Source organism: Gambusia affinis, linkage group LG07, assembly GCF_019740435.1.
Source record: "Gambusia affinis linkage group LG07, SWU_Gaff_1.0, whole genome shotgun sequence".
Classification (NCBI taxonomy): Eukaryota; Metazoa; Chordata; class Actinopteri; order Cyprinodontiformes; family Poeciliidae; genus Gambusia; species Gambusia affinis.
The window spans coordinates 5,735,443-5,748,332 of NC_057874.1; the positions used below are offsets into that span (position 1 = coordinate 5,735,443).

General features: G+C 42.3%; 1 protein-coding gene across 3 annotated transcripts in view; it reads right to left on the bottom strand.

Moving 5' to 3' along the window:
• Positions 1–12,890, bottom strand: part of arhgap46a (Rho GTPase activating protein 46a) — a 45,350-nt gene that overhangs the window by 12,340 nt on the left and 20,120 nt on the right. For 2 of the 3 annotated variants that reach the window (XM_044121860.1, XM_044121861.1), the window contains exon 3: positions 3,410–4,814. In XM_044121860.1, the coding sequence (XP_043977795.1) occupies positions 3,410–4,814 (1,405 nt within the window). Of the gene's footprint in view, positions 1–3,409; positions 4,815–5,645; positions 5,735–12,890 lie in introns of those variants that run through there. The other variant, XM_044121862.1, reaches the window with a different exon arrangement.

Sequence of the window (12,890 nt, forward strand, 5' to 3'; positions counted from 1 at the left end):
AAACCTTTTACCTGCGTACCAAAAACAGACAAATTTGGTTGTTTAAAATATTCCCAGTAGCAAAATAAGAGCTCCACCTGCTGTGCTTATTAAGGTAAACCAATTAAAAAACTTCCGTTGGCTACAAACTCTATATCTGTAAAGCAGCAGACTGCAGGCTAGTTATGCAGACAGACAGAATAATTAACCAGCTAAAATAATCTCATTATGCATGTTATCCTGGAGACCTTTGAAAACATTTTTAGAACAATTACTATTCACATTTGTATGTAAATTAAGCTTTGTAAAAGTTTATTTGCTTAACAACTCAAAAGTATTTCCAATTTAGCTAGTGCAAGTAAGAAAGAAATTTTACATCAAAGTTTTCTAACTTGAACTCCTTGCGGTACACAGTAAGCCTCACAATTATCTACTGAAATGTTTTAGTGATAAATTTAGATATATTCACCTTTTTTCAGACAAAATTAGTCTATATTGTTTAGAAGAAAAGAAACCGCAGACTCATAAACATCAATCTTCAACCAGATGAAACTATCCCACAGACATACTTTAGTCCCTTTCAGATATTTAAAACTATTTAAGACCTTCTAGGACACTGCAAATTTAGAAAAAAAATTTTTTTCTATATTTTGGCTTACAGCTATAAAAAAAAAAAAAGTCAATAGTTTGGATTATTTTAGATTTTTTTCCTCCCGTCTAAAGTAAACAACAGGTCCATCTTAGGCCATTTGTATTTAAATTTTAAGCAAATATCTTGATGTAGTGACATTGGAGTACTTTTACTCACTGTAAGAACACAGTGAGTCTCATTGACCAGTGGAAAGCTGTCTCAACTTAAAGCAAAATGAAATGTTAGCATGTCCTTTAGAAAAAAAACCCAGTATATTCTTTGAATGTATAAGCCTGATCTATCAGGAGGTCTGAAGAACATTCCAGCAGACTTAAGGGGCCCACTCAACCCTGTCGCTGTTTTCTAACACACGTCAGCTACAGTGGTACCACCAGGCATTGGTACCACAACGCCTCTCTCCTCTTCCTCACAATCCGAGACCATATGGGCCTCAGTGGTCCTTCTTCCTGACCAAAGGAGGCCATGTCCTGAATCTCTCTGGCCTGGCATAGGCTTCGCTACCCAAGCGCAGAGCTGGCATATGAGTTTACAGAGCCTGCAGAGCGAGGCAGATGGAGAGCAGTAAGAGGACGATGACTATTGCTGGAACTGCGGCCATTACAGGCAGCAGTGGTCAGCCCGATGTCTCGGGACCATTTAAATCCCTTTCAGGAGTGCCTTTATAGTAGAACGGGTATCGAGTTATGCATATATGGCTCCCATTTACCTTACAGCTCCTCTCAGCTTTATGCAGACATATTATTAGACCACAATAATAGGCCATCACAACCTATTGAAAGAGAGCATTGAGTTTGAGAATTAGAAATATGTCTGCATTGATAACAGACAGGATGGCTGTGGGAAATGAGTAGGCATTACAGACGTGCCTAACACAGCAAAGCCTTGCATCGGTTACTGCCCTGAGCTGATGAAAGGCCAGAGGAAGACCTCCACCTCCACAGTGGGGGTCCACTCCTTCCTATCCTTGGTTAAATAAGTGTTACTATACCCCACCCAGAAAGATTGGCGTTATAAATCTTTAGAGGAACATCTGGTGGCTCGTTCAAACTCTTTCTGCTGCTTTCAGATTCGTGATACATAGCAGGTATTCGAAAAGGGACTTTAGTCTCTTTACATTGTAAAAAGACCATAAAACTCAATAATTACAAATGGTCATTCTTTACAAAGTGCAATGTATGAGTCTTTGGGATGAATCAGACTTATTATAGGGAAGGCTTAATGGGAGTTAACACGCTGTGAAAAGGTTAATAGTTATAAAGCAGGAGATTTCTCTACATTCTCAACATTTCTTTCATTCTGAAGATTTTGTAAAGACCTTTGGCTCAAATGTAACCAAATATCCCCAGTGTGGTTTGAAAAACATACACTGTGTGCAGAATTATTAGGAAACTGAGTATTTTGACCATCATTTTTAGACATATTTTCTAACTACAGTATGGATGAACATGAATTCTTGATGGATTTAAGAACAGGAGATAAAGTTTATCTACATAATGAGGCAGGGTGTGACCTAAGGATGTAAACACAAGGTGAGCATAATTATTAGGGAGCTACTTTTCTTTAGAAAAAATGGGTAAAACAAACACAAAAACATTTAATCGACTATGAAAAGTGAAATGTAAACCAAAAGTTTCTTGGAATTACCAAGATCTTGAAGTCTAATCACAGAAACAAAAGTTTTGTTGCAAATAGTTATATGGGTCACAAGAAACATGTTGAGAAAAATAAGACAAGTTAGCTACCAAAGATTTAAGAGTCAAGCATGAAACTGATCAAGTGACTAACTAAATGATCAAAATGTTTACTGGAAAGTTCTGAGTTGAAAATTAAACAAGTGCGGTGGGAAAATATTCGTTTTTTATTTGATTGAGTAATAATTCTCAACAATAATACCTGCACAAAGATTAAGTACAAACAAATATCCTCCTAGGAAAACCAAAACATCACTTTTACTTTCTTAAACATTCATGTTTGAAGTTTACTAACGTCCTGGATTAACCAAGAGCGCCGTAGACAGTGATTATTAAAAGTAATCCTCACAAGTAAGACTTTCCTAATAGTTGTGCACACAGTGTAATCTAATCAGTCAGCAGGTACATGTCTGCCCTGCCAAACAATCTGTTCATTGTGCCTTAGAGGAACTAGACACATGCATATCTAAAAATTCACACAACTCACAGATGAAAACAAAGATGCTTTATTCAAGCATGACTGGGCCTCATTTGGGAGCAAATTCTTTTCTTATCCGACAGCTAATCTACAGAGAAATCAGTAATCAGAGCTCCACCAGCTCAAATACACTCTAGCATGCTTAAGCTTTTTAATTACATAGTAAAGACAGCGTTAGATTAGATAGAATAACAACTTAAATGTTTATTCATGCAGCAACAGATTAGAAATGGGCTGTTTGTAGCTTCATCAGCCTTGGTCTTCTTCCATCAGTATGTATATTGTGTATAAGCATTACCAGGCTAACTAACCGTTACAAAGGGAAGACTTAAATGAGCCATTTTCAGTATCAATGATGTTTTTAAAATTAAGTTAAAGGAAAAGGTCTACAATTCAGACTGCAAACAGGGAGAACCACACTTTAGGAAACATTTAAAACATGCATTAGTGACTGGAATTAGTGATACTAACTATGCTAGTCACTAATATAGCTCAGAGAAATATTGGCTTTGCTCATAGTATTAACTATTACATTTAATGACAAGAGGAGAACAAAAACGTACCAGGAATTAACTTGGCCTACAACCAATAGTCATAATAGGACGTTACCTGTGATGGTGGTCCTGGGGTCTCTGGTGAAGACAGGCTGGCCTGGCTGTTTATGCTCAGCTCCAATGTATCCACCTTTTCATAGGTTCTTTTTTGCCTCCCTGGTACCTCCAGAGGGGTCAGAGCAGGGGGGCCGTAGTTAGCTGTCCCCTTTAGTGACCGCGGCGCACCGCTGATATCCTCTCGTGACGGACACCTGCCTGCAGAGCTCACTCCTCCTCCAAACCACCTGAGTGAGTCGGCGGGGGAGCGTGTCCGAGGTACAACACCCCTCTCCCCCATCTCCGGGTCCAGCCCTGCTCTCACCTCTCTCATTGTGTTGGAGCGACTCACCACTTCCCTCATTTCAGCCATAAGTCTCTCATTTAGGGCGCACAGCTCCCCGCTGCTGCCTACGGAGCCCGGCCTGCCTCCTGCCCCTCCGCTGCCTCCCATTCTCCTCCGGCTCTTTCTTCTCAAGCTTGGAGAGGGACCCGTTGAGTAACCGGAGTCTTGATAGTTTGCTGTGGCCTGCGGAGTTGTTGACGGGAAGTCTTGCGAGGCCTGGCTGCTCTGCCTGCTGTGTCGTGCGTCCATGGCACGCTGCACGGTGGCCTCAAGGATTCGCCAGTTATGCTTTTTGTCCAGCGAACTCGGACCCGGGGTTCCTGGCTCTCTGTCCCTCAACTGGCCTCGTGATTGTTGCGAAGGTTGGGGTTGAGGCAGAGTCAAAACACGCTCCTGTCTGGAAGTAGGGGAGGCGGCTCGCTCAGGCAGAGGAGAGCTGGATGGGAGCCCCTGTTTGGGGTCCACGTTGACCATGTGCTTGATGCACTCCAGACCAGCTGGGCTGTAGTCAGAAGAAGACGGGTCTCTCTGGTGTCTAGAACCCGGATGTGACGACGGAGGGTGCGGGAGAAGTCTGGGCTTTTGGAGACTTTGGGTAGGTGTCAAACGAGACAAATGTTGTCCATTGTACAGGTGTGCCCCCTCTACTTCCATATCTGTAGGAGGTTCGTCATATATGGGACAGTCCGAAACTGGCTCGTCATAGATCGGGGCAGTGCAACCATACGGAGGAGATACAGGACGAGGGGTGCAAGTCTGTGACCTATGGAGGAGCGGACTGGGATGGCCACCATCCGACGTCGCCAAACAGAAACTACCGTTGCTGGATTTTCTCGTGTGGTGAGCCTGACGTGCATCACTGGTCATTTTGCCAGAGGGGGCTGTTTTATAGCCCTGGCTGGAGCTCAGGTGTCCTCCTTTGGGTGTGTTGCAGGATTGGTGCAGGGAAGTGGTGCTGGCTTTGCTGTGAGCACTATGCTGAAGAGGTGGGATGGGCTGGCCGCGCTGCATGCTGTTCACCTTCACCAACATGGCTGCTTTAGAACCAGGTGCTGGCTGCCATCTTTGAGCGCTATCCCTGAAAAGACATAAGTGAGATTTAAATTCAGTAACAGTAGAAGAGTAAACTCTTTAAAAAGCCTGTCATAAAAGCAGCATCATTATATATATGAGAACTGCAGGCCTGACGCAGCTGGGAAAATCTCCAGCAATCCATGAAGTCTTTCCCCAACATTTCCCTAACCTCTAAAGACTTGAGTCCATTTTTAGCCTGGCAGTCAAAACAGCCCCGTCAAAACCACAAGACAATGACTCCTGTATGTGTGTTGTGCAAATCAGTAGCCTAAAATTACCGACTGACTGAACAAAACACATCTCTCTTGAGGTCCTCTTAATAGGTGTGGCTCATGTCTGGGGACCATATCTGGAGTCATTTAAAAATATTTACTTGGACTCATATGTAGATGATCAAATTCGGAGCTGCTGGGTCGCCACTAGAACATCTGAGCAGTGAATCAGCGCGTGGAGAGCTGAATGAAGTCAAGACCACAGCTCCTCACAGATGAGGTTTCCCGAAGGGTGACTCTCCCCCCTTTTTGGGTTGAATGACCGGCCAAACTTGAAAGCCAAGAGCCGGCTGCTAATCCTGGCAACGAAAAACAATCTGCCATCAATCTGGTCACGCTGCTCTGGTCTGCTGCCCTCAACGTTGCTACAGCTTCTTAATCCTCTATTACGATCTCATCCCTTCGCTGATCAAGACGTGGCCTATAGAACAACTTCTACATCTAAAACCAGCATAAAACGTGTATGTCCATGAGTCTACGCTGAGAAACATGTAAAGTGGCACAAGGCTTTCTGAAAAGCTAAAATAGTTAAATAGGTTTAAATTGAGGCCAGGCAGTCTTACCTTCACACACTCCGACCTAGTCCAATACGGTAATTAATTACATCAAAGCCGATCATCTGGGTAAAGCCAAACAAACAGATCAGCGCGGAGAACTTGTGCTTAAAAGCGTCTCTTCACTGGGAATACTATGACTTGAGAGTTGGACTAGAAGAGCAGGAAGAGGACGCCGAGGGAGGAGAGTAGGAGGTGGAAAGACCCCCTCCTTCTGCCCCCTACGTCTCTCTGGAACAATGCTGAAACAATTCCCCAGAGCCTCCCTCACACCAACGGCTAACTTCCTTTAGTCCTAGCAGCTACGGTTTGGCCCTCCATCTCTTTATCAGGACCCCGTCTGTGTCTCCACCCCCACCATCTCCCTATACTGAGTGACTCGCGCTGCCTCAGTCACCTGAATGTAAACACACACACTCATCCTGAAACACTCCAGCAAAGTCACCATTCAGGCATGGCCTTTTAGCAGCCACCCAAATACGCTGCACTGATCTCTGACGAACATCATCCCACACCCTCTTCCTCACCAAAGCCTACAGGGACGTTTTACTGCCCTCTTAACACATCCACAGACAGACACGTGCGAACAACCGCTCTGACGAAACGCCACTGTTAGAACTGTTACAAGCCAGTGGCAGTGTGCCGGTTTACACAGGGTGGTCAGGTGACGAGCGGCAGCTGTAAACATGTGGGACCGCCGCCTGCTCGCTTTGAACCAGGGGACGTTTTTTTCACTCTTGTCTCGTCAAACAGGAAGATGAGCCACCGCGGCAGGTGACGCACAGCTGGGTGTTTTAACGCCGCGCAGAAAACTACAGATCCCAGTCTGGTACTCCGGCATAAAAACAAAGTGTTGGGAGGATGTAATCGCCTGGTGAATAAAACATGACTGGGCTTCTCCATACTTGGGCTGCGTGAGTGACTAACTTTGTGAGGATTGACCCCCAAAGAAGAAGTGACCACTACTTCCTGTGTGTGGAGAGAACTGGGAGGGTTGGGAGAGAGGGCTTCCCTATATGCTGTACAAACAGGAAATGCTTTATGTGAGGTTCACACGCTGCATTTATGGAGGAGAGGGACTTTTACACACATTTGGAAAATAATAAGAGCCCAATTGTGATGTGGAAGGGAAATGAGAGAATTGTTGAAATAAAGACGATGCGTAAGCCAGCTTTACTCAGATACCCCTAGATAAAATCCAGCAAATGTTCTCAGATGGCACAAAATAAGTCACATGTGTGTAATTTAATCTCTGCATAAATTAGGGCTGGGCAATATGGGTGACAGACATGATAAGCATTTCAGATCAGTTGATACCAATAATTATCGATTCATATTTTGCTTTGCATTTCTGAAATGCACCCAAACTGGTGGCCCAACCTTTCCTGTTTTATCCAGTTTCCTCTCTAGCTATTGTGAGAGACGTATAATGGAAAAGATTCACAAAAGCGCTCCATCTATTCTGACTGAGGTTGTACTGTTTTGCATAGAAAGTGCTAACTTTTCATTCTCTAGATGTGCAAAGCTGGAAGAGTGAGAACCAAATCGACTTGCAGCTATAATTGCAATAAAAGCTGCTTCCGGGACATACCGACACGCTGGGATTGAATAAACCACATTTTTATTAGTGAACGCTTTGAAAACCATGGTTATCTTTTCTTCCCCTTTGCATTCACGCGCCATTTGCTGTTGCCTGATAAAATAAATAGAGGCTCAGCAGCTCATTTCTCATAGTTCCAGGAGATGGCTTTTTATGGCGTTGTTTTCTTTGTCCAAACCAGGCATGGCAAAATGCTTGGGCTGTTTACCTTGTCTTAGAACATGGATGACATACTGAGTGTCATGAACCTTAAGATAATGATTGTTGTGATTTTAGTCTGACGTCAAACTGTCTTCAGTGGACACCCGTCTTTTCGCGGTCCAGTATGGAACGCAATTCCAAATTTTTTGTGGAAAATTCAGATATTTGCAGATTATTTTCCAACAGAACATCCAAAATATTTGAAAGAAAATGGTTCCTTCTACCTAGGCACCGTGATACTTGAGAAGATATTTACTGGTGTTTTCAAAGCCACCAACTCAGGAGTGCCATCTATTTTCCTTGCCACTGATTGGCTATACCACCAACAGCGTAGAAAAGACTGTAGATCAATGTTTCCCAACCCTGGTCCTCAAGGCTCACTGTCCTACATTGTAGAGGTTTCCCTGCTTTAATGTGCCTGATTCAACTTGATTGGAGTTCAACAAACGGGAAACACTGCTGTAGATGTTAGCTTCTGCGGTAGCGCTAAGATGGTTTCCATGGTGTGTATCAATGCATATTGTGGTATATTTGAGGTTTGAACTACTAAAATAGCCAGTTATGAGCATTTTTAGGGAGGGTCTCAGGTATTTGTAGGTTTTAGCCATTACCAGATGGCTGTGGTCCCTAACCCTCTGCAAATACTAGAGGTTCACTATACAGGACTTTCAATCTCTTTCCAAGGCTCGTCATCCCGTTACACACCAAACACATACCAGCCCAAGTTAATGACAAGCCCAATTCTAAATTCTGCACCAAAAGGAAGACCGGAGCAGCACAATGCCGAGAAAAGCCACAGCTAGAAAACATGGGGTAATTTGGAGGTGGTTTTAGTGTGAGGTCTGAGTGAGTGCGAGTGTGAATGTGTGTGTAAATGAGAAGGGGTGGGGATTAGTCGTGGGAGAGTGCAGCGAGGGAATGAGCGGGAAGGCTGGAATTCCTCAGGGCTCATTCAGAGGCCTTTGTGGGAGCTAGGCGAGCCCAACACAATGCGTGGCTGTGCCATCGTCACGGAGACGCCTCCCTCAATGGCAGCAATGGAGATCGGTGGTTGGGGGCCTTGTGGGGGGAGACAAGAGAAACAGCCATCTTTGACCTCTCGCGAGTCTGGCAGGATCCGGTTACGTAATGCGGCGCGGGGCCCTGGGTGTCATTCTAAACGCAAAGAGAGTTGTTTGGAAAGGGCGTGTTGTTTGCTGGATGTCTGCCTGTCAGGTGTTAGCCGAGGATGGGCGCTATGCACGGCTATTCATCACAGAAGTTCAAAAGGCAGACTTACAGATGGATTACTTGGATTCTTTACATTTAAAAACACACAACAGCAGCCCTTTAGAAAACAGAAAATCCTCTCCTTCTGAGCAACGAGCTTGCATGTGATAAAGAAATGTTAGATGAAATAAGTTTAGAGCTCCTCTGGCACTGAATGGGCTCATCTGATTGCTTCTGAAGCAACAAATCAAGTTATCTGTCAGCAAATTTCAATTAGCCTCAAACCCTCCTCAACCCCAAACGAGGTCTTTGAAAAGCATTTCACCTCTGAATGTTTATTGGAACATTTCATTTAGTCACTCGGTGGGTGGTATGGACTTAGGATTTCGTCAAGATATTTTGTGGCACTATTGTGATAGTTCTTTTTCAAGATGGCCCTTACTTAAAGAATTGCGACTTATATAACTTAACTGCACATAAAACTTCAGTTAATTATATATATTTTTAAAATTTACTGATGTTTAGTGATGCTCTCCTGGAATAAAGTGTGAAGAAAATAGTAAAAAAAAAAACAACAAGATTTCAGTCAGCTTTTTAAAAGTATGAAGTGAAATTTATTAACAAAAAATCAAAATTCTTATAAAGAGAACTTCTCCACAACACCCACAGCTACAGTATTATCCCTCCCTATCTCTGTTAAAGAGACGCAACCCAATGCCATGATGCCGTCGCCACTGAGGGGTACAAGCCTGTCGCAGTGAACAATAAATCAATTAATCGCATAATAAATTAAAATGAGCTCAATAATTTAAGGGCTGTTTTGCTTGCAGACATCATAGTCCATTTTATTTGTGATTTTGGTTGGGGGTATGGTTTTGATTTCCATTTCATTTATGGTTTTTGGTCGTTTTGTATATTTATTTTAGTTATATTCCAGTACCAGTGTTCTTCACAAATGGAAGTTTATCGATATCTGAACTTGCGTTATTATGTCATCACCATTATATTACTTGAAAATGGTCTCAAAACAAACAAACAAACAAACAAAAAAAACCCAATGTTATCGTTTATCACAATAATTTCAGGGACATTATATCACGAGTACTTTTGAACTCTACAGTATTTCTGAATCTGAAGTTCGGTTTCGGGAGAGAATTTGGAGAAGCCGTTAGCAGAGTCACTTTGCAGGACTTGAATATGGATTTGGAAATTCCTAAATATGACGAGAACAGTGGGATAACAAAAACAGGTTATTATTAACATCGGCTGAACAGGAAGAGGAAATGAGGTCATACAGATTTGCTGCTGCACAAACACCTCTGAGAATACAGGATCAGTGATTCATGGAGAGGAAGGAAATCAAAGACAGAGCAATCATTAAAGACAATGTTGCACCAACTGGCCAGCATTCAAGACCAATCTTTCTTCATAGAAATCACTTTTTGAAATACCAAATGACATAATAAAAAAAAAAAAAAAGAAGACTGAGGATTTTTAGGGGGAGCTGGTAGCATCCTGTTTCCTGTCAGAGACCAACAGAGAGCCAGCTGTCCTGCAAACAGCTGAAAAAAGACACACCTCCCACCCCCCGAGCCAAGACGCCTAGCAGCTGCGTGGGTCCGAGTCGAGAGGAGAACCGGGCCGGGTCAGACGAGAGCCAGCGCGACGGCTCTGGCCGACACCAGGGAGACCGGTCTCTGCCATCTGAAAGTTTATCTGCGGCTCTTTCAGCAGCTCCGATAACAGACGATTTGCTGAAACCGTAGTCAGCGTCAGCTCGCTGAAACATAATCAGAGAGCAAAACAGAAACACACCAACGCCAGTACGCAAATAGACCAGCTCTGACGGCGCGAGTCGACCGAAGGCTTCGTAGCTGAGGTCAGATGCAACCTGGTGCCGTCGGGTTTTTAAGAAAGAAAAAAAAAACAAAAAAAAAAAAAACATGCTCCATCACATCCCAGAATCACAGTGAGGCGGTTTACTGTAAAAACGCCTTGAATAGGAGCTGAAACAATGGAGGTTTTGGACAAACGGCACGTCTGTAATCGATCTTTTGAGGATGACATAAACGTCGCAATTATGTGGAATATAGAGAACAAAGTGGGATGTGAAGGAAAAAAGGTTTGAAAATGGAAAAAAAGAAGAGCACGACTTCAAGGAGACCAAATAGCCATAAACTCAACAAGTAGGGAGTTTTTTTTGTAAGTGGAAAAAAAAGGGTCAAAGATTTCCTTTTTTTTTTTTTTTTTTTAAAGAGCAGACTTGAAACAGCCTCTATAAAGATCAGGAATAAAAAACCTTACCACACCAGCAAAGTCGAGATAAAACAAATCCTTCCTGTGTGCGTGTGTAAAAAAACAAAAACGCTGCGTTCGTCCTCAGACTGGTGGCACATCAAAAAGCATGAAAGACTTCTGCTCTCGCAGGAAACGTTGACAGAATGTGTGATTCATTAAAATCTTTATCTTACCCATAAAGCTCGCCCTTGCTTCCTAAATAAACCCCAGCAGTGATTTGGGCCGCATGGCTCACAGCCTGTTACTCACAAGCGAGTGAGAGGAAGAGGGTTTGTTTGGGTTCCTCTGAATACTTTTGCTTTTTGTGCAAAGGGTTTGTTTGCAAAATTCCCTTGGAAGCGTCCCTAAAAACTGAAAGTGAAAGAGAGCGTCACGGTTGGTTCACCGTGGCATAATTCAGAAGAACGGAAAATAAAGCACTCATACAGCGCCATGGAAAGTTATCAACAATCCTTTAATCAGTCGGGTGTTTTCCTGAGAATGTTTCTCTGGAGTCTTCAAATTTGAAAATAAAATGTTTCTCTTAAGAATTGACCCAAAAAAAAAAGACAGCTCTGATGGAGGTAATGGTTTTACAGCAAAAAGAAAATAAAAGCATTACATGAATTTGCACATTTATTATACATCATGTTTTTAAATCTATATTTGATTTTTGTTGAACACAAAAATAGCTTGACTGAGTCCTTAAATTTCCTGTTTTTGTTTTTAAGCCACTAATAGAGTTTGACAGTCATTAGAAGGGCAGAGGAAGAGAGAATGTATTTTATTATGGATTATTACATAATTGCAAAGTAGTGCATAAATTGTTTTCCAGTTCTTTGCAAAAAAAAAAGAGAAAAAAAAACAGTCTGAAGAGTTGAGATATGCATTCCACCCCTTTACTCTGATAACCCTTAATAAAATCTAGTACTAGGTCCGTCACGATAAATTTTTTGGACAATAAATTGTCTCAAATTATTGTGATAAAGAATAATATTGTCATTTTGAAACCATTTTCCACTAATAATAATAATAATTACATACTGATCCAAGTACACCCCATCAAAGCTTTAAAAAAACCTTGTTTAACACTGGAACTGGAAAGCATTTAAAAATATCCAAAACAACCAAAACAAAAATTAAAATAGATTATGACGTCTCGGTAACCAAAACTGCATTTCAGGCAAAAGTAGCAGGTAGTGTGAACTAGCTACTTTATAGTGGCCATCAAATTTTTCTCAAAATGGCGGCTTTTTAACAACTGTTGTCCAAATGGAAATCATCACGTTCATTTGAATTTATTATGCGACTCATTGATTTATTAGTAATTGTGATAGGCTTGTGTAGTAGTACAACCAAACTGACTTCGGAAATCAACAATTACAATATCCCAACAAAAACTAACAAAAATAAAACAAGCAATGTTGAAATTGGCTTTACTGTCGTCGTGTCTAAAAGAGAGCAGACACCCTGTAAAACAGCTCACTGAGAAACAAACTAGTCACAACTCAGCTGCTCCAAAACGGGAAATGCAACCGTCAGTGACTAATGGTGTGAACTGCTTTGACTGGTCATTACAGGAATAAATTAGAGGTTGCTTGCAAACAGAATGCTGTTCCTCTTATGGCAGCATATGTAAACCTCCTAAAAATAAAAATAAAACAACAAAAAGGGAAGCTTTCAGTTCACCCTGGGGCAGAACTATGTTCAAAAATACCTTTTGTTCGCTTTAGTGGTGCATGCTGCCCCTCAGTGCACACAGCATAAGACAAAGGAGAAGCCACGGAGCTCACGTAAACTTCCTCCAGTCGCTTTCTGGTCAACTTAAGGCAAGCAGTCAACCGTCACACGTGGCTTTGTGATTCGACGAACCCTACAGGTGTGCAATTGAAAAGCTGCATGGGAACACGCCCACACGCAGCCACTATGTACATAAACCAAGAGCCGTGTAAGTCTTTGGTTATGTT